This window comes from Paramormyrops kingsleyae, chromosome 23 (genome assembly GCF_048594095.1).
Source record: "Paramormyrops kingsleyae isolate MSU_618 chromosome 23, PKINGS_0.4, whole genome shotgun sequence".
NCBI classification, from domain to species: Eukaryota; Metazoa; Chordata; class Actinopteri; order Osteoglossiformes; family Mormyridae; genus Paramormyrops; species Paramormyrops kingsleyae.
Genome location: NC_132819.1, coordinates 8,545,698 through 8,569,889, shown reverse-complemented (window position 1 = coordinate 8,569,889; position 24,192 = coordinate 8,545,698). Strand labels below are relative to the sequence as shown.

At 44.2% G+C, this 24,192-nt stretch overlaps 2 protein-coding genes across 3 annotated transcripts in view; one reads left to right on the top strand and one right to left on the bottom strand.

The window, feature by feature from the left end:
* Positions 1-6,678, bottom strand: part of LOC111854237 (uncharacterized) — a 46,912-nt gene extending 40,234 nt beyond the window's left edge. The window contains exons 1-4 of the mRNA XM_072706013.1: positions 6,525-6,678; positions 5,622-5,686; positions 5,005-5,253; positions 152-4,251 (exon numbers count right to left, since the gene is read on the bottom strand). Coding sequence (XP_072562114.1) covers positions 152-4,251; positions 5,005-5,253; positions 5,622-5,643 — 4,371 coding nt within the window. The 5' untranslated portion in view covers positions 5,644-5,686; positions 6,525-6,678. The remainder of the gene's footprint in view (positions 1-151; positions 4,252-5,004; positions 5,254-5,621; positions 5,687-6,524) is intronic.
* Positions 6,679-10,772: 4,094 nt separating this feature from the next.
* sfpq (splicing factor proline/glutamine-rich) lies at positions 10,773-22,706 on the top strand. 2 transcript variants are annotated; one of them, XM_072705981.1, is made up of 12 exons: positions 10,773-11,418; positions 12,387-12,575; positions 12,720-13,021; positions 13,139-13,234; positions 13,368-13,564; positions 13,658-13,742; positions 13,882-13,996; positions 14,081-14,129; positions 14,242-14,363; positions 22,092-22,144; positions 22,307-22,403; positions 22,598-22,706. In XM_072705981.1, exons 1-10 carry the CDS (start codon positions 10,945-10,947, stop codon positions 22,116-22,118), a joined length of 1,656 nt encoding a protein of 551 aa, XP_072562082.1. In that variant the 5' UTR covers positions 10,773-10,944; the 3' UTR covers positions 22,119-22,144; positions 22,307-22,403; positions 22,598-22,706. The 2 variants fall into 2 exon arrangements, with proteins under 2 accessions (XP_072562082.1, XP_072562081.1); XM_072705980.1 differs by having other exon boundaries at positions 16,752-22,144.
* The last annotated feature ends 1,486 nt before the right edge of the window (positions 22,707-24,192 follow it).

The window sequence follows — 24,192 nt, the reverse complement described above, 5'->3', positions numbered from 1 at the left end:
GGATGCTGAAGCACTGACATGTGGCCACTATCCAGGGTGCTAAAGGTGATGTCAATTGACTGAACTGGCATTTGAACACAGGTCTTTAAAGCACCATTGAGACAACATAGATATACATTGTTATCTGACCAATGTCTTCCCAGATACATACCTCCCATCTCCATATTCTTTTCTCCTCCTCTTTGGTTTTTTCCATTTCATCTAGAGTTTTCTGCAGTTCCATCTTCATCTGGTCTATCTTGTCCTTTTCCTTATTTACTTCAGCGATTTTCTTTTCCAGCTCTTCTTTTTGTCTTTTTATGTCCATCTTCATTGTTTCCACCTCTTGTCTGTCTCTCAGTGTGTTTTTGATCCTCTCTTCCATAGCACTGCTTTGGTTTTCTATTTCGGTTCTCATCTGCATTACACTCTGCATGTCACTTGTCATCTTCTCCATTTTTTTTTCATTTTCCTCTTTCATTTTCTTCAGATCATTTTTCATCTGTTCCAGTGCATCTTTCTCCCTCTCTATGACAGCCTTCATTTTTTCAGTTTCTTCCCTTTCTCCGTGGATAGCTGCCTTTTTTCGCTCTAGCGTGTCATTTTCTGTCTTTGCTGCCACCAGCATTCTTTCGACCTCTACCCTCTGTCTTTGCAGTCCCGCCTTCAGTAGCTCGATTTCCGCCTTCTTCGTCAATGACAACAATAACCACCCTTCCAGCTCACTCCTCCTCCTTTGGATTTCATTCCTCATCTCCTCCAACTTATACATTTCGCTTTTTGTCATTTCGTACTTGTGTTCCACTTCATCTTTCTGACTTTGGATCTCAGCTTTCATCTGCTCTATGGCCTCTCGCTCTCTCTTTGTCTTCTCTAGCCTTTTTTCGATTTCTTCTTTCTGTCTCTCAAGTTCTGTCCTCATCATCTTTGCGTTGCTCTTTGCTTTTTCTATATTATTTTCGATTTCTTCTTTCTGCCTCTCTAGTTCAGCCTTTGCTTTTTCAATCTCGTCCAGTTCTCTTTCGTTTCTTTCTTTCTTATTCAGAAGTTCTTCTGTCTGACTCTTTATCTCTGCCTTGACTTGCTCCATTTCCAACATTTCCCTCTGTATTTTTTCTATCCTGTTCTCCAGCTCTTCTTCCTCTTTCCGTAACCTAGCTCTCAGTTCACAGTCCGCCTGTTCGGTCTCTTCCCAGAGCTTCGCGATCTCTATTTTTATTCTTTGCAGCTCATATTTCACCTTTTCAAATGGTTCTTTGTCCTTCACATCTCTTATACTCTCCAAGTCATCTTTTTCTCTCACTATCTCATCCTTCATTTGTTCCAGTCTGTAGTTTGCTCTTCTTGTTTCTTCAATCTTGTTTTCTATCTCTTCTATTTGTCCTTTTATCTCAGATTTTATCTGTTCCATTGTGTCCTTCTCTTTCTTCATTACAGTTGTACTCTTCTCTATCTCTTCTTTGGACTTTAATACCTCTGTTCTCATCTGTTCCAGCTTTTCTATCTCAGCCCATGTTTCTTTCCGTCTCCTCCACATGTCATCTTTCTCTCTCTGTATCTCAGCTTTCATGTGCTCCAGCTCTTGCTTTTCTAGCTTTATTGCTTTTTTATTTTGTCCCATAACTTCTAGTGCTTGTTCTATTTCATATTTGACCTGCTCTAGTTCTCCTTTCTCTCTTCCTGTGTCATGGGCATCCCTATATGCATGCATCATGCTTTTTATCTGTGTGATCTTGAGCTCTTCCAGATTTGACTCTTCCCATGTTATTTTCATGCTAGTTGTACCTGTTTTTATCACAGCTTCTAATTCATCATTTTCCTTCTCATCATTTTGTTTATCTGCTTCCTCCTTCGCCCTTTGAATCTCCACCATGATCCAGTCCAATTCTTGTCTGCCCCTTTGTATCTCATTTCTCAGCTGCAGTTCCTCTTTGACAATTTCATATCTTCTTCTCTCCAAATCTTCTGTTTTTCGCTGGAAATCATCAATTTGCTCTTGTAAGACTTCTTTTGCTCTTTGCATCTCTACTTTTGATTGCTCTACCTCAGCGTTCTTCTGCATTAACTCCCCATTTCTTTTTTCCATCTCTTCCACTTGTTTCTTTAATTCCACTCTTGTCTGCTCCATCTCATGTTTTTCCTGTTCTGTCATTAATTTGTTCTGCTCCATGATTTCGGTTGCCTTCTTTATTTCATAACCAATCCAATCCAGTTCTGCTTCCTTTCGTTTAGTCTCTTCTTTGCCTTTCTCCAGAACTTCTCTTTCTGCATGTAGTTCAGATTTTATTTGTTCAATCTGCCTCTTTTCTTGCTTTGCTTCTTCTCTGTCACATTCTATCTTCTCCTTTTCTCGCTGTATGTCTGCCCTGATTAATTCTATCTCTTCTTTCTCTTGTTGTATTTGAGCTCTCTGTTCTTGATGTTCTTTCTCTGTCTCAATCCACCTTTTCTCCATCTCTTCCTTAAGTCGGTTTATCTCATTCTTGATCTTTTCGAAGTGTTCTTTATCCTTGTTCACCTTACTCTCTTTTCTTTCCAAGTCATCTCTCTGTTGTTCAATCTCTGTCTTTATCCGTTCCAGGCTTTCTTTTGCTACCTGTGTGTCTTCCATTTTGTTTTTTATTTCCGCCATTTGGGCTTGTAGCTCAGTTTTAAGCTGTTCTATCTTGTCCTTCTCTTGTTGCATCAGTTCCCTGCTTTTTTCCAAGTCATCTGTTCTTTGTAACGTCTCCTTTCTAAGCTCTTCCAACTCTTCTCTCTCCTTTTTTGTCTCGTTTCTTTGTCTCTCTAGGACATCTTTCTCAGTTTGCATCTTTGCTTTCATCTCTTCGACATTATTCCTCTCTTGCCTTGTCTCTTCTCTCATCTCGTTCAGCTCTTTCTCCATGTCATTCATTGCTTTTTCCATTTCTTCCTTTTCTTTCTGCATTCCCAATCTGGCCCTCTCCAGCCCTTCCCTTTCTTTCTGTATTTCAGCTCTCCGCTCCATCTCCTCATTCAGAGTCTCATACCTCCTCCTTTCTAGATCCTCTTTTGCTCGTCTTGTTTCATTTTTTTGTTTCTCCAGCATGTCTTTTGCTTTCTGTATATCTGTCCTGCTCTTATCCATCTTATCTTTGGCTTGCTTTGCTTCCTCCATCGTGACTTCAATCTCCTCCATCTTCCTCTGAATTGCACTCTTCATATTGTCCATCTTCTCTCTCTCCCTGTTTATCACCTCCCTACTTTGTTCAATGCCTTCTTTAGCTCTCTCTATCTCACTTTTCATCTGTTCCAACTCCTTCCTTTCTCTGATCATCTCCTGCCTTTCCTTCTGTAAACTGTATTTGTCTGCATGTAGCTCTGCTTTCATTTGTTCTGTCTGTCTCTTCTCTTTCTCTGCCTCTTCTCTATAATTTTCTACCTCTTCTTTTTCTCTCTTTATCTCAGTCACCATTTTCTCCAGCTCCTCTCTTTGCCTTTGTAAATCATCCCTTTGTTCTTGTTCTTCATTCTCGGTCTCACACCACCTTTTCTCCATTTCTTCTTTGACTTTATTGATCTCATACTTGATCTGTTCAAACTGATCTTTCTGTTTTTTTGTTTCAGACCTTGTCCTTTCCAGAGTGTCTCTCTCTGTCTGTATCTCTATTCTCATCTGTTCCATCCTCTCTTTTGCCACCTTTGTCTCTTCTATCTGAATCTGTATTTCCTCGATTTGTCTTTCAATGTTAGTTTTCATCTGTTCCATCCTGAGTTTCTCTTGATTTGTAAATTCACGCGCTTGTTCAATTTCTTCTCTTTCTTTCAAAACTGAAAACCTCATCTGCTGCAGTTGTTCCCTGTCTTTCATGATCTCCTCTCTCCTTGTCTCCAAGAAGCTCTTCTCCATTTGCAGTTCAGCTCTCATCTTTTCTGTTGAGTTCTTCTCACGCCTCATCTCTTCTCGGTTTTGCCTTAGCTCTTTCCTCAGCTTCCGTATATCAGCCTTCATCCGATCCACCATGCCTTCTAGTCGCCTCCTCTCTTTCATCATGTGTTCCAGATCTTCCTTTTGTCTCTGGATCTTAGCCCTCATGTTTTCTATATCATCCTTTTCTCTCTTTGTTCCCTCCCAGAGTTTTTCAATCTCTTCTATTGCTTGAATTGTCTCCCGTTTCCTCTTCTGAAAGGCATCTCTTTTTGATTGTATCTCAGCCCTTAGATGTTCTATTCTGTCCTCATCTTGCTTGGTCTCTGCACCTCTGTGGTCCAGTTTTGTGTGTATTTCTTCCTTCACACTGTCCATTTGCTCTGTCAGCAGTGAACATAATGGTTAGGTCCAAGGAGACTTTATGCATAATAACTGCCATTTTTAATCTTCAGTAATAATTTATTTGTAAATGTCTTATGTGTGACACTCTATACAAGCCCATTCGTATAGAGTTTTTGCGTGAGAAAATTTGTATTTTTAAAATACAGATGCTCCTCTACTTACGAACTTTCAGACATATGACCGAAGAGGACTTTAAGTCCAAATTCTGTTCATTGGGCTCTTGTTTCCTGTACGCAACATCTTTTATTTTTTCTGCGTGCCAATTCTGCCTAGTACAACTTCTGGCCACTACTGCCGCCGCGCAGCAGCGTAGCGTGCGAATTCCTGGCATCCTAGTTCTTTGTACTTGCGTATACCCTTAAAATTATGTTGAATGGTGACTTACGAACATTTCAAGTTACAAACGGCCGCTTGGAACGTATCTCGTTGATAAGTAGAGGAGTGTCTGTATAATAACTTGGAACTACCTGTTTCTGAAAATGTCAACATCACTGTAAAGACACAGAGTTCCTTCAAAATGTATATTCAGTGAAGCAATTGGCTCAACAGGACAAGTCATACAAATGTAAAAACAGACCCAATAAAACCAAGTCTAATACCACAGTAAGGCTTTCATGGTCACAAAATCAAGAAACTGTGACTTCAATAAATCCCTTAACATGATTTATAATATATATTCACTTTTAATAAATCACTTTAATCACTTTTAAGTACAGGATGACATGGCTCACCCAGTTGTTGAATGAGCCCGGGCTCCATTTGTCTCAGTATCTGGTAGAAAGCTGACATCATCGCTGCGGTTTCTGATTCCAGGCCACGCAGCAGCGTCCTCATCACTTCCTGATGGGTCTGAGCAGACCGCGCCTCCACAGTCCACCGCTCATCGAGTAGGTGCTGGGCAGCGGCGGCTTCGGCGACAGCTCTGCTGTCCCGCACGCCACAAATGATGCGCTCGCGGTTTGCCTCCAGAAAGTCGCGAGCTGCACTCGCATCCAGGAAAGAAATGGAGTTAGGAATGGACCCAGCACTCTGGGGCATACTCTGAGACTGAATTAATAATTAATATAATCTTTCTTTGATAGACATGCTCTACGTTTCTGTGTTTGTATTCTCTATTTTTATTGTCCATCTCATCTGTTTGCCTTGCATTTTATCTAAACTAATCCTAAGCTACATGCCTCCCCTGCAATCGTGGCTCATTTAAGGAGGCCCAAATCCTTTATCCTTTTTAAAAATCACCATAGCTGCAACCTTACAAACATGTCAGTTAAAGGCATTAAGCTCAGTAAAACATGGCCATAGTAACACACACCGCAGCAGCTGTAAAACACATGTAGAAGAGACATACCGAAATTGCTGGACTCGGCCATATTTGGTTCTTAAATGTAAGCTGTTGTCTGGGTAGCTGATGGCCTAGAGGATTAATGAAGAGCAAAGCATTCAACTCAGATAAGTGTGAACAACTAAAACAGATACACATATACAAGCAGTTGCTGTTATGGTTTGGTATACAGTGTAATATCTGATTATTTTATGTATTTCAAATTTAGAAGCTTAACAAAATAAGCACTTTGTCTTATTATGCTTTTGTCACACTACTAAATGTAAATTCGTTTGTTTAATCTAATTCAAATAGTAGCAGTAATATATAGACTAATTTCCAAGTGTAATTTTTTGTTGTCATGTGACACCTTGGTATTCAGAACAGTTAAATATTTTTATTCGGTTGAAAATAAAGAATTTTGCAATAATAAATATAACATACGAATAAAAAACAACATCAATATAAAGCATTATAAATAATTTAAAAATACTACTCTAGTGCCATTCTTAAATACTATGAATCTAGTGCCACCATTATTATTTAATAATGATCCTAAATAATTAGTCACAGTGTCATTCTAAAACATTGCATATTAAATAGGTAAAGAACATTTACAAGATAAAGTAGAATGTTTATTATTTCATGTATTCAAATATTTATTATTTATTTTCACAGCAAATACCCCAAAGAATATATTTGCCTTATAACTTCTTGCGTTATTCAGGTATTGAAATAAAAAATACAGAGTTAAAAATAACGTAGGAAAAACAACATAAAAAGTGAGATAAAGAACCTGAGGTCACAAGCCGCTCTAGGAAAGCATCTGAAATGTTTGTCAACAAGACTATCCTTAACCGCTTTGTGCATTTGTATGTACACACAGTTTGCATAAATAATATATTTTTAAGGAATAAACATAAATATTACCTTTCTATATTTCCATTCTTTTCTGGCTTGCTAGGTGGTCAGATGGATTGGTTTGACAGTCATCTTCTACCTTTTTAGTCATACTGTCTATGCCACCTAATTTAAAGTTAACTAGATGTGAAAATGTCAGGCAAATGCAGTTAGAGAACTTGGTGCTAAAACATCTTCTGACGTGCATTACCTCATGTCTGCTCTCTCCTGATAAGGGTGTGGTTCCGTCATGAACCTTGGACTGATGCCTAGGTTCGCAGAATAACACTTTTTTTCTGAGTATAGTTTTAACATAGCTAGCACAGGTGTATTATTATTAATGTCAGTAAAACACAACAATAATAGTAGTATTATAACAACATTCACAAGTCAGCATCTACAGTATTTGTTGAATGATTCCCAATGTGCAACAAAAAAAAAACAAAACAGTGTTCTGGAAGCTCTGTCAGAGTGTTTTATTTCTTGTTAATTTATCTTTGGTGTTGAACAAAAACTGCAAAATGTGTGGCAGCAGTCCATCCATCCAATCATCCATCCATCCATCGTCCACACCTGCTTGCCCTATTCAGGGTCAGGGGGTCTTGAGCCTGTCCCAGAAGCTACAAGCACAAGCCAGGGAATAACGCAGGATGGGGCACCTGCCCCTCGCAGTGCACACTCACACACACCATTCATACATATGGACAATTTTGCAACATAGCAAAAGTCATTAAATAAAACACAAATGGGCATACTGAAATGGAATAACAAATCACTCACATACAGGTGTGTATCTAGTATTAAAGTATGATGCTTTGCTTTATTCTGAGTTGTAACTAGACTGAGTTTTACTGCTCTCAACTAAATGAATAATGTTTAAAACCTAATCTTTAATGGAAGGACTCACTGCGGTCTTTGGAAAACACTGAAGTGCATTAAAAATGCTTGTTGATTGTGTATGGTGCCATCTAGTGGCATTCAGAATCAGGAAAACATGCAAATTTCTGTTCGAAACCCTGCAATGCTGCATGCTATCCTTCTATTGCCTCTTTTGTAAAATCTTGAAGTGAGAGTTGTTCTTTAGCAATTATTGTGAATCTTTACTTGGGTACAAGCAATGAGGAATGATCATACATACACTACACTCACCTAAAGGATTATTAGGAACACCTGTTCAATTTCTCATTAATGCAACTATCTAATCAACCAATCACATGGCAGTTGCTTCAATGCATTTAGGGGTGTGGTCCTGGTCAAGACAATCTCCTGAACTCCAAACTGAATGTCAGAATGGGAAAGAAAGGTGATTTAAGCAATTTTGAGCGTGGCATGGTTGTTGGTGCCAGACGGGCCAGTCTGAGTATTTCACAATCTGCTCAGTTACTGGGATTTTCACGCACAACCATTTCTAGGGTTTACAAAGAATAGTGTACAAAGGGAAAAACATCCAGTATGCGGCAGTCCTGTGGGCGAAAATGCCTTGTTGATGCTAGAGGTCAGAGGAGAATGGGCCGACTGATTCAAGCTGATAGAAGAGCAACTTTGAGTGAAATAACCACTCGTTGCAACCGAGGTATGCAGCAAAGCATTTGTGAAGCCACAACACGCACAACCTTGAGGCGGATGGGCTACAACAGCAGAAGACCCCACTGGGTACCACTCCTCTCCACTACAAATAGGAAAAAGAGGCTACAATTTGCACGAGCTCACCAAAATTGGACAGTTGAAGACTGGAAAAATGTTGCCTGGTCTAATGAGTCTCGATTTCTGTTGAGACATTCAAATGGTAGAGTCAGAATTTGGTGTAAACAGAATGAGAACATGGATCCATCATGCCTTGTTACCACTGTTCAGGCTGCTGGTGGTGGTGTAATGGTGTGGGGGATGTTTTCTTGGCACACTTTAGGCCCCTTAGTGCCAATTGGGCATCGTTTAAATGCCACGGCCTACCTGAGCATTGTTTCTGACCATGTCCATCCCTTTATGACCACCATGTACCCATCCTCTGATGGCTACTTCCAGCAGGATAATGCACCATGTCACAAAGCTCGAATCATTACAAATTGGTTTCTTGAACATGACAATGAGTTCACTGCACTAAAATGGCCCCCACAGTCACCAGATCTCAACCCAATAGAGCATCTTTGGGATGTGGTGGAACGGGAGCTTCGTGCCCTGGATGTGCATCCCACAAATCTCCATCAACTGCAAGATGCTATCCTATCAATATGGGCCAACATTTCTAAAGAATGCTTTCAGCACCTTGTTGAATCAATGCCACGTAGAATTAAGGCAGTTCTGAAGGCGAAAGGGGGTCAAACACCGTATTAGTATGGTGTTCCTAATAATCCTTTAGGTGAGTGTATATAGACAAAAGTACCGAGACACAACTCCTAATCATTTAAATCTACTGTTTCATTCAGACTCATTGCCACAGGTATATAAATTCAAGCACCTAGCCTTGCAGTCAGGTTTGCAAACCTCTGTGAATCAAGGTCAGATATGGTTGGGTGAGTTTGGTGTGGAAGAACTTGACTGGCCCACACAGAGCTCTGACCTCAACCCCATCGAAACACCTTTGGGATGAATAAGAACAGAGATTGTGAGCCAGACCTTCATGTCCAACATCAGTGCCTGACCTCAGAAATGCTCTTCTGGATGAACGGGCAAAAATTCCTACACACTCCAAACTCTTGTGGATAGCCTTCCCTGAAGAGCGGCAGCTTCAAAGGAACAGTAAAGTGACTTTCGTATATAGTACAATGTATAGGATTACTGAAGCAGGCACAATGAAAATGCCACCATTACTGAAACTCAACAGGTAGGTAAGAATATCAGTCGTACTCCGAAGACTCTGGACATGTCGCACGCATTCAGTCTCAAAAATTGCTTCTTTTATTCCCATATTTTTTTATAATGTCAGTCTATAAAATGGTTCACTGCCATAGGCCTAATACGTTTGTTTTGACCAAAAATGTTTATATAACTGCATGCTTTACCTTACAGGTGCAGAATAGGCAGTAGCTTGTCACATTTATGATATGTGGGGAAGTGGAGGTCATTCGTCTTCGATATTCATAATAAACATTGTTCTGTCACACTATAAGGTAAAGGGACACAAACAGAAACCATGGACCCTCTGGCATTTATGGTGTATGGATTGTTACTGCTGTTTTTTTAACTCCTTATCCAGAACTGCTTTCAGTTTTACCTATTTGCGCAGTTTACTGGAATAATTTAAGCTAATTGCTTTATTCTTAGCTAGAGACGCGAACTAGTCGGTGTCCTTAACTATCGTCCATCCATTTGTCCATCTTTTGACCAGATATCCTAATCAGGATCATGGGAAGCATAGAGCAGAAGGAAAGAGTAACACCTCAAACAGGATGTCGGTCCAAATGTGGTCCTTAACTGTGATATTACTTAGAAATACATAGGGACAGCGTCACACTGCAGTGCTAACTACGCACATAGCTTTGATTGGAATTATGGGAATGCGAGACTTTGCTCCTCAGCACCCTTAGCCCGACTCTTTCACGCTGATGATATACTGAACTCAGCCCAATTCACATTTGAATAACATTTGTTTGTTCCTGTCTTCTCTGCTGCGATTACTGAAGTGAGATGATACATGCTGGCGGGAGCACTTGGAGGAAAGGGGCTCTATCCGAATTGCCAGTGACATCAGCAAATGGAGCTAAGCCAGGTGCCAAGAGCAAACTCTGTCTTACCAAGTTAGTGACACTGACGTGAAACCATAATGTATATTGTTATTTGCTATGACAAATAACAATCGAGAACAAATTAATTAGATGTAAAACATGTTGATCATACTGTCATGTTTTATTTAAACATGTCAAAATACAAAAATTATTTTGGGGTGCAGTGGGGTGGCATGGTGGTGTAGTGGTTAGCACTGTAGTGTCACACCTGGGTTCAAGTCTCCACCATGACTCCATGTGTGTGGAGTTTGCATATTCTCCCTGTGTCATCCCAAAGATAATCCCACGTACATATATATATGTGGCTACTATGTATTCATGCCCCCAGGATCAGCGTTAAATTTAGGTTGAAAGTTATTGTAACACATGACATGATACACACACACACACATATATATTCATGTCATGTGTTACAATAACTTTCAACCTAAATTTAACGCTGATCCTGGGGGCATGAATACATAATAGCCACTGAAACCCCATGTATGATAAAGGTACAATCCTATTGGCGAGTGAAACTGCGTCACGGATTCAGGGCGGGGACGGAATTCACAAAATTACACAGCACAGAGACAAAGGGAGCTGTTCGCCGCCATTTTGTGGACTCACAGTGGTTACTGGCGAGTGGCTGTGGCGACACACGTAACTAATATTCGTATCACCGCGAAGCGTTTCGCGATTTGCTTTTAAGACTGATTTTACATTATATTTAAATTAGTTATAACAAGATGTCCAGGGACCGATTTAGAAACCGCGGCGGATTTCAGCGCAGAGGCGGAGGTGGGATGCGAGGAGGAATGGGAAACCCCAATTTCAGAAATCAGAACCAGCATCCCTTTCCAAACCGAGTTCCACAGCCGGGCATGAACCATGGCCCGCCGCCGACCCAGGGCCCTCCTCCGAAACCGGTAACACCACAGAAGTCCCAACCCCCTCCAGTGGTTCAGCCCGGGTCTCCAGCAGCGCAGCCGCCCCCTGCTCAACCGAACAAGACTCCGCAGCAGGCCGCTGCGGCTCAGCCCAGTCCGAAGCTGCAATCACCGCCGCCGAAACAAGGCCTTACATCACCGCCGACGCAACCCAGTAAACCCCAACCAAGCCCCGACCTCGGCAATGGACAGAAACAACCACCTCTCACTACGAATAAGCTACCAGCGCCTCCTCAAGAAAGGAGTAACGTTAAACAAGAAGAGCCGCCGCAGGTAAGGGCTTCTGCTGCACGTCTGCTTTGTTTCTCTCTACTCCCGGCTTCTTTCGGAGCTCCTGTAACTTAAACAGAAATACTTATTAGTATATGATAACCTAGCACAATTGGCATTTGAAGTGTTTTTTAAGCGTTCAGTCAAATTATGTCGAAAAGCGTCGTTTTTTGCTTCTTTGATGAAGGTTGTGACTAAGCTGCCAGTTAGCTGATTATTGTAGGCAGTAAGGCTACATCTTATGCCGCGGTGTTACGATCGTGGCGACTGGCCGCCCAGCTCTCCAGTACTCGCGGACTCCATTTCGGAGGCGCCCTCGTGAGGCAGCGCGAGGCCCTTCCGCCATTTTGTGTCGTGAGCCCTTCCACGCCGATCCGCGCGACGCCTCTCCGTGCACTTTGTGTGTTCATTGTCGGATCCCCATACAGCTTTGCCGCGGCGCAGCCTTGTTGGCAGTCAGTGACACTAACAACGGGGTCGTTTTATGACTTTCGATAAAGGCTTCTTTTAAACTCCCCATTGTGTGACACTACTGTGTCTATTGATGCTACTACATATACAGAGCTGCCAGCTTGGCCAGTCGGCTGGCGTGCGATTCTAAATTCGACACAAGTCTGCAGACATGCCGACGCATTTACATGTATGTGACATGTATTTACACGTATGGAGCTATATTCCGGTCTATAATGAAATAATATAGATTTCCTATAAGATATCCTACATAGACGTGATAGTCTGAAAGCCTGAGTGTCTCGCCACGTGCGTGAGGGTTGGCGACCCTCTAACCATTGTACTTATAACGGGGTTTGGGGGATGAAACTTGTAATGCCCAAAATGTTCCATTTTCCCTGTGCAGCGTGTATATGTGAAATTCAAGATCTGAATGGGGAAATTATTCCAGACAGTTATATGTATTGCAATAAACAAACAGATGATGTGGTGAGCTTAACTCTGATCTTATTCTTTTGCAGGAATTGAAAGCGACCCTCTCTCTCCTGCGAAAGCCCGGAGAGAAGACCTACACACAGCGATGCCGCCTGTTTGTGGGTAACCTGCCCAACGACATCACCGAAGATGAGTTCATGAAGCTGTTTGCGAAGTATGGAGAGCCAAGTGAGATCTTCATCAACAGGAACAAAGGCTTCGGTTTCATCCGCCTAGTGAGTCCATTTAGGCGATCTCTGCAGCTTCTGAGTTCTACGGCAGCCATTTTAGTTCTTTTGTTAAATCTAATTAACCTGGTAGTGTTTCATTATGTTGGTGGCTGGGTCTGTTCTGAAGCCTTTGGTTCTCGCTCGTTGCAGGAATCCCGTGCTTTGGCTGAGATCGCCAAGGCGGAGTTGGATGACGTGCCCCTGAAAGGCCGCCAGCTCAGGGTCCGCTTCGCCACGCACTCTGCCGCCCTTTCAGTGCGTAACCTCTCCCCCTATGTCTCCAATGAGTTGTTGGAAGAGGCTTTCTCCCAGTTCGGGCAGGTGGAGCGCGCCGTCGTCATTGTGGATGACCGCGGTCGCTCCCTGGGCAAGGGTATCGTGGAGTTTGCCTCGAAGCCAGCTGCCCGCAAGGCAATGGAACGCTGCAACGAAGGGGTCTTCCTGCTCACCACGTAAGGACACGTAACACAGAGGACAGATCTTTTAATACACATCCTTAAATGTTTCCTTCTAAAACATGTTGGGTTTTATTATACAAAACATACTGTTTTGTGGTCTGTGGCCCACAGCTCTCCCCGCCCGGTTGTCGTGGAGCCCCTGGAGCAGTATGATGATGAGGATGGGCTCCCGGAGAAGCTGGCCCAGAAGAACCCTCTGTACCAGAAGTGAGTTAGTTGGTGCATGTAGCTCTTGCGGTTCAGAATTGCTTGGGGTGTTTCATATATTGATAGCAGTGGTTGTTTGCAGCCAAGTGTTCTGGTGGATGTAAATTGAATTGCCCCTTTCCCACCCCTCCAGGGAGCGGGAACAGCCTCCTCGCTTTGCCCACCCGGGCAGCTTCGAGTTTGAGTACTCGCAGCGTTGGAAGTCTTTGGATGAGATGGAGAAGCAACAGAGGCAGCAGGTGGAGAAGAACATCCGTGAGGCGCGGGAGAAGCTGGAGAGCGAGATGGAGGACGCCTACCATGAGCACCAGGCCAACATGCTCCGGCAGGGTGAGCTGCCTGCTCCGCACGCTGCCCTTATGTACCGCCCCCCCCCCCACACCTGAATTACCTCTCTGATATCCCGGACTCCTCTTTCCTCAGACCTGCTGAGGCGTCAGGAAGAGCTGCGGCGCATGGAGGAGCTGCACAGCCAGGAGATGCAGAAGCGCAAGGAGATGCAGCTCAGGTACATGTGTGTGCTGCCGCCAGATCTTTCTGCAAGTTCTACACCACGGTCGTTTCACATGCGCTGTAGATGGTGCTGCGGCAGCAATTGCCATTAACCCACCCAGTCACCCCCCCCCCCCCCCCCCCCCCCCATTTAGGCAGGAGGAGGAACGCCGTCGCCGGGAGGAGGAGATGCTTCGCCAAAGGGAGATGGAGGAGCAGATGCGGCGCCAGCGGGAGGAGTCCTATCGCATGGGGGGTTACATGGATAATGTGAGTGCCTGGAGCAGTAGGTGGTTGTAAGTTGTGTCTGTTAGCGATTTTGCTAATTACTGCCTACCTGCAATGTCCTTGCAGAGGGAGCGTGACATGCGCATGAGCGGTGGTGGGTCCATGGGCATGTCAGGTGAGTCCTCCTGCCTGTTATGGACATTATTTTCAAACCCCAGCTGTGTGTATGTGTTGCCTGTGCTGCAGACGAATGTGACTTCAGTCATTTGCCTCATTCTTGTTTTCAGACATGCCTTTTGGGTCGCCAACCCAGAAGTTTCCCATGGGCGGTATGGGCTTCGAGGGACACCAGGGCATGGGTGCCCCTGCGGCTGGCGGCATGGGCGGTGGCATGATGCCCAGCGAAATGGTAACGTATGCCTGAGACGGACGGGGAGGCCTTATTATTTTTATTTTTTTATTGTCCTCAATTTTTAGTCTGTCATCCAGGATCATTCTGGTTTCCGGCGTTAATGTCGGGTTCGGGATCACTAGTCTGGCACTTCAATGTGCCCAGTAAGCATTCAGCAGCCTGTCACACCTGTCCCTGGTTCCCTCCCTTATGGTCAACCTGTACTAAGCCAGCAAGTCCAAAAGTTCTCCTCTCCTCACTCTGGTGGGGTTTCTGCAAGTCCTGTCTCAAGTGTTAGCTAGTCAGAGACAGGCCCCCCGTGCTTCCGAAAGCACTTAAATGGTGCGATTGCTGTGGAACAACTTATGGAAGCCTATCTCTTTTATCAAGAGTTTGTCTTGTACATAAGATGTTCTCTTGAAATATATTGAGAGGACCTAAGGTTGTGCACATGGATGGGTTGGGGAGATTTATTTTTTTGGCAGTAATCCAGGCATTTGTGTGTTGGCATATGCACGGTTTTACACGTGCTCTGTCAACTTCTATAGTTTTATGGCTTTTAGTACAAGCTGATGATGACAGCAAGCTGAACTTAATATTGAGAATCAGTGGGAGGGACCAGGGGGGTGTGGCTCCGTCGCGGTATGAAGCTGCTGGTACCAGAAAGGCGAGGCAGTGCTGTGAGCTGCCAGTGATGTCGACTTTGCTTTGTTGGCAGTATGCTGTGTTACTTACCCTTTTTGGATGAGACTGAAGCCTTGCCATATTTACGTACATTTCTTGTTGCGAGACCTCAGCAATTGGACACTTAAAATAGTTATGGGTCCTTGTAGTTTTGATTGGAAACTCAATCATTGCCAGCACCTGAATTGGGCTATATCCTGGTAATAAGTAGGCCCTGTTTTATGCTTGGGCAGATGTGCCAGTTGGTTGAGCGTATCCGAATAGGTGTCAGCCTCTTGAATGGCCTCTTCTATGGTACTTGGTTCAGTGCGTTTCGGCTGGTTCTTATTTCTTTGGGGAGACCTACATTTTCTGCAGTGGAGCAACGTACAGGATTCTCCTACTGACCAATACAAGATTTGTTGGCTTTACTCAGATGTGATGTAAAGAATATTTGAATACAATTTGGCACTAAACACCAGGCAACCTTATTTTGCAACTATCAGAAAGTTGCAGTTTGTGGTTTGTCCAAATCTACCCAAGAAGACTGCAGTAATTCGTGGTTGGTTAACTGCACTGGTGTCGTCCAAATGACACGGTGCTGTCATGTGACTAGAGGAAACTGAGTTATACATATATTTATGGTCTTAGCATTTTGTGTCGTATTACTTGGCAGCAGTACTAGGTTTTTTTGTGCGTATTTGAACGTTGTAAGAACTTCTGTGCTTCTGTGACAACTGTCAGCAGAACTGGACTGGCTTTACTTGCTGGAGTCAGTTTGCGTTTCTGACTTTACCGGCTAAAACAGTAAATACTCAGTGAATACTAGTGCGATCTTTTAATGCGGACCATACTGTGTATGCAGCCAGGGTAGGATTCTTTGTGAAGTTCAGTGCTTCTCAGTGGCATGCATTATATGTTGAAGCAGGTCCTGTGAAATGTATTACCTGTGCCCTAAACAGGGACTTTGCTGGTCCAAAAGGTATGGCTGTGCTGGGCTCCCGAATCATCCCTAAATGGCGTGGTCTGGCGCGTGAGCGGTAGAGGGTCGCACAGGGGTGTGCCATGTGACCTAACCTGTTCGGCCTTTACGGCGACGTCATCTGGTTTTGATAGCTTAATACAGGTGATAAATGAAGACAAACGGAATTTCAAGTTGCAGCCTGTTTTGGCATTACAGTACCATAGAACATATTTAGTTCTCTTTACATTAATGTTGCTCTCAATGTGAAATGCACACATTGAAGACTTTTATTTATATTCTAGAGTTACACAGGACAGTTTTCTGTTTTGAATTAATTTCTGCTTGGTTTTCGGATTGCAAGCCCCTTAACTGTCTGTTTCTTGCATCCACCTTCATCCATGTCGACAAAAATGAGCCAAGTACCAGTTAGGTAGTTATGGCCCACCCCTGCTGCTGCTCCATGTGTGCTATTCACCCTGACCAGCTGCCTGATCCATTCAGCCCAGTGCTCCATTGAAAGGGCCCTCAACTCTCAGTCAGTGCTTTAGCTCCGCCCCAGGCATTCACTACAGGTCAGACTAACTAATGAATCCCTTGCCCTCTCTCTTTCTTGTATGTCGCCTGTTGAAACCCATGGATCTGCGATATTGGGACTTTCGACGAACCATTGCACCGGACTCTCCTCCTTTTAAATCTTTTTGTGTTGGGTTTTAATTTGGCTGCCTTTCCGCACTGGCCTGCGCTCTATGGACCTGGCGTTTTCTCGCCCCCCCCCTTAGCGCAATGAGCGATTCCCCCAAGGTGGCCCTGGAGGCCCGCGGGGAATGGGTCCCGGGAACCCGGGTTTCGGCCGGGTGCGTGAGGAGTTTGATGGGCCGGCCAAGAAGCCCCGTTTCTAAGCCAGTGGCCAGATTCGAAATCAGCGCTTCTTTGTAGCTTCTCTCTAGTCAAGGTTGTATTTAAATGGAAGCATTCTTGCATTTTAGCCAGAAGACTACTTTTTACAGCGATGTTAATGGATTTAATTTCTTTTTATTTTGTATTTGAAGTAGTGTTTAAAGTGGTAACCTGGTAAGCGGAGATGCTTCTTTCCCCGACCAAAACATTATTTCCTGTCCGGTCATCATGTTCTGTGACTCATGTCTTGGTGAAAATTGTAAATTAGCTTCAACTTTCTATGGCTGTTTTTGGTTTTGTTTTTTGTGCCATTTAACGTTTGAAAAACCTGTAACTTTACAATAAAGACTGTAATTGGTTCTTTGTTTCCAAACCTTCTACGAGTTGGTTCTTGCAGCCTGGCCGATGTTTGGCCTGACAAAGGCCTTAAGACTTGCAGGTTACCTACCAGTCCTCTGTGAGGAGCAGAGTACTACGCTGCAAATCATCATTTAATTTTTTGTATGATCTGTGATTCATGATTGCACCTTTTGCAGGTGTATGCAAATAGGATGGACTTCTCCTTCTCAAATTTTAGTAGCAGCAAGTATTGCTGCCGTGAAGTGTGTGACAACCAAAATGGATATCTAAGTGTAAAAATCAGTTGCCGTTAATGCATTTGTTGCAGTGAAAGTAATCAAGAGCCCTAAATGTACAACGTGCATTCAAGAAAGCCAGTTTGCACTGAAACTTTGATGGGCAGCAAATCTTTGGCTTGAAATTACTGCTTGAATTTACTTGAAAGTGGGGCAATTTAAGACCCTTGATAGGCTTATGGTTAATGTGGTTTTGGGGTTTTCAGCTCGAATTTTCCATGGGGACATGGAAACACTGTAATGTTTTCCATTTTGCTATGTGACGACTTTGACCCCAGATGCCAGGTACATCACAGGCAGTGTACATGAGTAGCCTTTGAAGCTGCTGTGATTTCAGTGTGTGATGTCATTTTTACTACGATGGGCCGAGTAAATACTTAACTTCAGAAGTTGGGGTTTCAGTTGGCCTTTTGGCTACAAAAGATGGAATGCAGCTGAATCTGTTGCTGAATTTTAAGCCTGAATTCCAGCGTCTGTGCAGCGGATGTGTAATCTGTGACTGAAAGCTGCATTTTCTTTATTTGCATTTCAAGGGGCTGTCATACTCGCAAATATGCTATTGCAAAATTGCCTACTACCCTGTACAGATTAATTGTAGTGAAGCCTGAGCAAATGTATGGAGTCAAACGCAGATTCTCATTTTAAGTGGCCTTTTGAAACATCAGGATTCTCTTAAATTTTGCGTTGTGCAGCTTATGTCCATTGTTTTCTACACAAACACCAATAATGAAAATTTTAAATTTACATTTTGATTAAATATGGAGGAGCACTGGTAGACCCAACACTGGTGACTATTGATCTGTCCATGGGCTAAATATCTAACATTAATATGGCCATTTTATGTGCAATAACACTCTGGGTTCTTTGTGTTTCAACAACTCATGTGCATGTGGATGGAATCGCCCCCCCCCCCTGTTTTGGTTGACATTGGGCTCTGGTCATGGAGGAGTCAACGCTAGTCGTTGGCAGTATGCTGGGGTTGAGCACACCCAGAACACGGTGCCGTGATTATCTTAAGAAATCCCAGTTGTATATCAACATTGTGTGTCTTGTCAGTGTGTTGGTTTTGCTGTACGTTTTTTTCCCTGACAGGTTTACTCACGGCAGTCTAAATCCACAAGCTGGCAGGACAACCCAATAGTGCCTACCCCCCCCCCCCCTTCAAGCGAGAACTTGATTGTCTGACTGCATTAAATGATGCATGCTATTTATAATCTGGAAGAGCAAGAAAATTATGACTCTAATAGTAATGATATTAATAGTAAAAATAGTGAAATGAGACTTGTGACAGACACATCTGAAGTTCAAAACTCCTTTCCAAGTGATTATTATTGTTGCCTTTCTAAGTCAAATTAACCTTGTTGGGTGAAGAATCACATGGCCCCCATTTTTAACAGTTGAGTATTTGAAAGGTCACACTGAATCCTTTTTGGTATCCATTTCTTTATGGCTTTTTTTATTCCCAGGATTAAACGTGGAGAAAAAAAACTTGAATTACAAGAATCAGCCGTATGGGGCTTTAAAAAAAATTAATTAATACAATAAAAACTTGCTAATGGTCCAAGCTTGTACCCAGCCAGCCACTTTAGTCTCTCTTTAGAGTTGTAGAGCTTGACTTTACTCTACACCTGTTAGCCAAATCTCGTCACTTTGTGGTGCCTAGTATTTAAGTGGGTGTGTTCATGGATTTGGTTTTCTGAGCATTTTTCCTAAGTACTTGTGAGCAACTGTACCGCTAAAGTGAGTGACATAGTGGAAAAGTTGCCTGATTTTCCTCTTTTAAAAAAATACTCTAGGTATTTATTTTTTTGAGTGTGGTGATAAGCCTGACATTTTTTAAAAGTTCAGCTGTCTTGCTGGGCAGTCTTAGATTCCTTTTTTCCCCTGATTCTTTTAAAAGGTTTTCCAATCATTTGTATAAGAAACTTACTCTACTAATATCTTATATGTTTTGAAAGGCTATGGCTGCCAGTAACCAAAAAATTACACTTTGGAAATTTCGTGTGAGCTAGTGGAATGATTGTAGGTGTTTTGAAGTTGGAAATGGGTGTCGACCAATTTCTCTGGCATCCACATTGTCCCTGTTCTTCAAGAGGCCCTTGGACGCATTATCGATGCCAGTTGCTTGACAAGTTCTTCACGAATCAAGTGAAGCAGAAAGGGCATGAAAGGGGAGCGTGTGCATTTCGCAAGTGAGCCCCCCGTTTTCCTGCTGACATCACACGACTTTGTCCCTGTGGTCGCCGATCTCTCGGCTCGTTCGCGTCTCGAGCGCATTGGGACGTGATAGCTTCCCGGTCAGGGACTGCGGCCCGCCTGCCTGCCCCCCTCCCTCTGTAGAGGCTCCAGCAGTTTGAGTGCGTTGAGCATCAGTAGTTCTGCAGCAAATCAGTGGACAGTAAAGCCTGGACTTATACCTCAGGAGGTGTGCTTGCAGATCAGCAGTGAAGGTAAGTAGGTTTTTGTTACATTCACCAAAAATGCTTACATCCCCCTCCCCACCATCCCTTCTGATCTCTTGTCAAGTTTCTAGGGAGGTTCTGGCATCACACTTAATTGGATGGAATCACAGTGCAGAACTTACTGCTGTTCTCTCTCCACCCCCTTGCTGACTTGATTTTGCTGAGGCAGTTACATCGGTCCCGGAGCGACATACGCGGCACTTTGCCCGCCTGGCGTGTAACAGAATCTGCGGCGGTTTGTCCAGACGGCTGCGATCCGCTGTGTCACTGGCGCCCCTGTGGGCCTCGGGGTGGGGGTGGGGGGGGGGGGGGCGTGTCGCTGGCTTTGTGAGGGTGGCTGGGGAGGGGTAGCTCGCATCTATAGCACAAGCTGCTAGGAAGGTCGTCATCCAGCAACCTGGTTTTTGTGAAGTTTTAAGTGAAAATACTTTGATTTCGCAGTAAAACTCAGTCTTATTACGTGCAGATTAAAAAAAAAAAAAAACTGAAACTTCATTGGTGATTCCGTCACGCTGACTAAAACAGTACTCATTACGTATTCTTGGCAGTTTCTCTTTGCAGATCTATTCCTTGTATACTTGATTTTTGTGAGTTATTTGTGACCTGTTTTTTGCAGGGCTTTGTGATCCTTGTTCTTGGAGAGTGATGTAATCATCTCTTGGTTTGATGCCATTTCTGTGGCACTGAGGTCGGCTCACACCAAGTGAAACAACCTTGTGTGGTCATGTGTGAATCCAGAGTTATTCCTCATGCACATTTGCCCAGTGTGATATTTATTTATTTCTTTATTTTACCGCTGCAGACTGACTTGTTGAAGAGGGTTAGTTGGGGGAGGTGGTGTGGTTGGGTGACTGCTGTCCAGAAAATGGACATTTGAAATGAAGGAATGGTGGGTGCAGATATGGAATCATCACACTGAGCATTTAAAATGAATTTCCATTCTGGTACCCTGCAGGTACTGATGCCTCCATCGCTCAATCTTTTAAAATGCGTAATCTAGAGCAGGTTTGAGGTTCTCTGTCCTTTTGGTTCTACTTGCACCATTTTTGCAGTGCTTTGTCTGTTGGGGGGGGGGGCATGATGGTCTTCTGCCAGTGACCAGCCTGTGAACCATGTTGAGGTGCTGTAAAGTCCATTTGTACTTTACTGCTCTTGGTCCGTTTTCGGCTAAGCGGTGCACTCTCCATGAAACAGCTTTGCGTGAGCAGGTCGGCTGATCCCAGCACTAATGCAGTGTGTGGGGTATCTCTGGTACCGTGTGATCTGGTGCTCGTGTGTACCAGCCCAGCGCAAGGGCGACCGTCGTGTGTGTGTGTGTGTATGTGTCTCTGCACTGTGATTCATCCTGCCTCTTCCATCCTCTGAGTTGAAGGCATATCGTTTGGCCCCCCTGATGAATCTTGACCCTCTCTTGAAGTGTAATGCCAGAACCGGCCCTCATGGGCCCCGCGGCTCCTGCAGGATGGCACCAGCTTGCCCTCCCCTCAGTCACACTGTGGGGTCTGTGCCAAGGGCCAGCCTGTTCAGGCGGTAGCTCTTAAAGGTGAAACTCGGACTGAGCTGCTGCCTCATATCTCTGCCACCGATAGTCCAAAAGCTTTAGGTCAAGCCTAGCTTGCCAAGCAGTTTTCTCTGTAGTATCAGTGAAGTAAGTAAATGTGATGCTTCTTGCATGATTTGGAAGTCTGCCTGTTTACCGTCCCTAGTCTTTTTGTCTGAGCCTGTCGTCTCTGAAACCGTACAGTATTGTGGCATAATTCCTGTCAGCTCATTTGGTGTTTCTGAAGCGTAGGCAAGGTTTTTTACAGTCTTGCTGTCTCTCTGGTTTAACAGTCCCTAGTTATGGAAAGAGAACCTGACTCAAGTCGGGTTTTAAAGAAATTAATGATAATCATTCATTCCAAATAAGTAAATGGTGTAAACCTTTGCATAAGCAGTTGAGTAGCCCACAATTGAACTGCAGTCTAGCAGTTAATGCCATGATAACTGTCAGTTCACTAAACTGGTATGCTGCTTATCCCTTAACCTCCAGCTTGTTAGCAAACCCTGCCAGTGCAGAAGGGCCCCCACACAGGAAGTGCCCCGAGGGAAGGCTGCTCTGTGCTCACTCCTGTTCTTTTTGCAGGGGCCTTACCTTGGGGCAGGTGGCTGAGGGGCTGAGCGCCGCCTTAATGCGAGGTGAGGAGCGCCTGTGCTGAACCCACTGTGCTGTACAGATGTGCAGCGTCTCATTCCGTTTACCTGTAAAAATCTGGGCGAATGCAGGTGGTGACATATCAGTAGCAGGTCACACTGGCATCCGTGAGACCATAATTGCTTGTTTTCTTTTTCCCTCTCCAGGTGTAGCGTTTTGAGCACGTTGACATCCAGGTCTGGCTGAGCCACTGGACATCGTATATCGCTCCATTGAGTCTAGGCGATGGATCGACAGGCCAAGGTTTGTTGGCCATGGGGGTGTGACAGATGGACAATGATTGTATTATTGGATATTACGATAGATTTTGCTGAGTGGCAGAAATGGATCAGTCTGTAGAGGGATGGTGGGACTTTGGAGCACTCTGACAGGGACCATTGCCTTTGCTTGACTGTTTTTGGCTTGAAATTTGCAGTGATTACGTAATGTTTTTCCAGGTTCTATAGCCTTTGGTCAAGAGGAGGAACTACAGGCACCTTTGGTATGCTGGGAACTTCTGAGGAGGAATTCAGTACATTTTTCAAATAAATTGATTTCATAACTAAACTGTCTTGGTTTGTGTGTTTGGGCTGTTCTGGGTAGTCCTTACAAAAAATCTGTCTGACATCTTGTTTAAGGTGACATTTGTGTTTGCATGTTGAGTGACGTCTAGAAGTTTGACTTGTTTCTCAGTTCTAGAATCAGAAATCCCCTAGTGGTCCATTTTATGTTGTCTGTGAGTTGGGTCAAAATGGCTGGGTAAGTTTACTGAATAGGTGTCAGGGAGGGAATGGAACGTTGACATGCACTAGAACTTGGGCAGAGAGGATGAAGGATTTGGCTGTAAAATGACTTAATGTGCGTCCTGCGCTAATGGGATACGTGTTGCCAAGGAGGGAATGTGTATCCCGCTCTGTCCAATCAAAAGGTCAGCTTTCATGGCGTGTGCTGCCACTGTAGTTCACCCAGAGGGCTGTGAGCCGATCTGTTCATCATTAAAAAAAACATGAGGCTGTTTCCAGCTCCTTGTCTGCGGTCCAGTGAGCTTGGCGAGAGCTGTCACCAGGAACGAGAGACTGCCAAGAAGTGGAAGCCAGCTGAACGTCTCTGTTATGTTTGTCCCAGGAGACGTGAGCAAATGAGGCCACTGTGGCTTCCTCCAGCTCGCTGTCCCCTTGGAAGACCTGGGTTGCAGTTTGGAGGACAATCCTCCATCTCTAACATTCTGACACAATAACAGTTCTGTAAGAGGGAACAGGAAGGGGCCACAATACAAGCAGCAAGAGCTGCGGAACAATGAATGCATTAGAGCCGTACTGAAGTAACACGTGTTGAATTGCTCTCTCCATGACATAAAAGTATTAACCGGCACCACTGATACTGTCTGAACATGATGTGAGGAGAGCTCTGAGGGCAACCAACTGCAGGAAGGCAGCGGGACCAGATGGCATACCGGGACGTGTGCTAAGAGTACGTGCAGATCAGCTGACCACGGTATTCACCAGCATCTTCAATGCCGCCTCAGCCCAGCAGGTAGTCCCCACCTGCTTTAAAACATCAGTGATTGTTCCGATCCCGAAGAACACCCGCCCAGCCAGCCTCAATGATTATCGCCCAGTAGCCCTGACATCTATAGTGATGAAGTGCTTCGAGAGGCTCATGAAACCCTTCATCAGCTGCTTCCTTCCCTCCAACTTTGATTCGTTGCAGTTTGCATACCGAACAAACAGATCCACCGGAGACACTGTTGCACAGGTCCTGCACACCACATTGAGCCATCTTGATGAGGGGTGTGGTAACTATGTGAGAATGCTGTTCATAGACTACAGCTCAGCATTCAACACCATAGTCTCCCACACCCTCTCAGAAAAGCTCCAGGACTTGGGTTTCAGTACGTCCTTGTGCAGGTGGATACACAGCTTCCTGACCGCGAGACCACAGTCAGTGAGAATAGGGGATGTGTACTCCCATACACTCACACTGAACATAGGGGCCCCCCAGGGATGTGTGCTGAGCCCCCTTCTCTACTCCCTCTACACCGCGGACTGCAAGG

Coding starts and splice junctions, on each gene's coding strand:
- sfpq (XM_072705980.1), top strand. CDS start 10,945: ATGTCCAGGGACCGATTTAGAAACCGCGGCGGATTTCAGCGCAGAGGC. Junction 13,022..13,138: donor GGGGTCTTCCTGCTCACCAC/GTAAGGACACGT, acceptor TGTGGCCCACAG/CTCTCCCCGCCCGGTTGTCG. Junction 13,743..13,881: donor CGCAAGGAGATGCAGCTCAG/GTACATGTGTGT, acceptor CCCCCCATTTAG/GCAGGAGGAGGAACGCCGTC.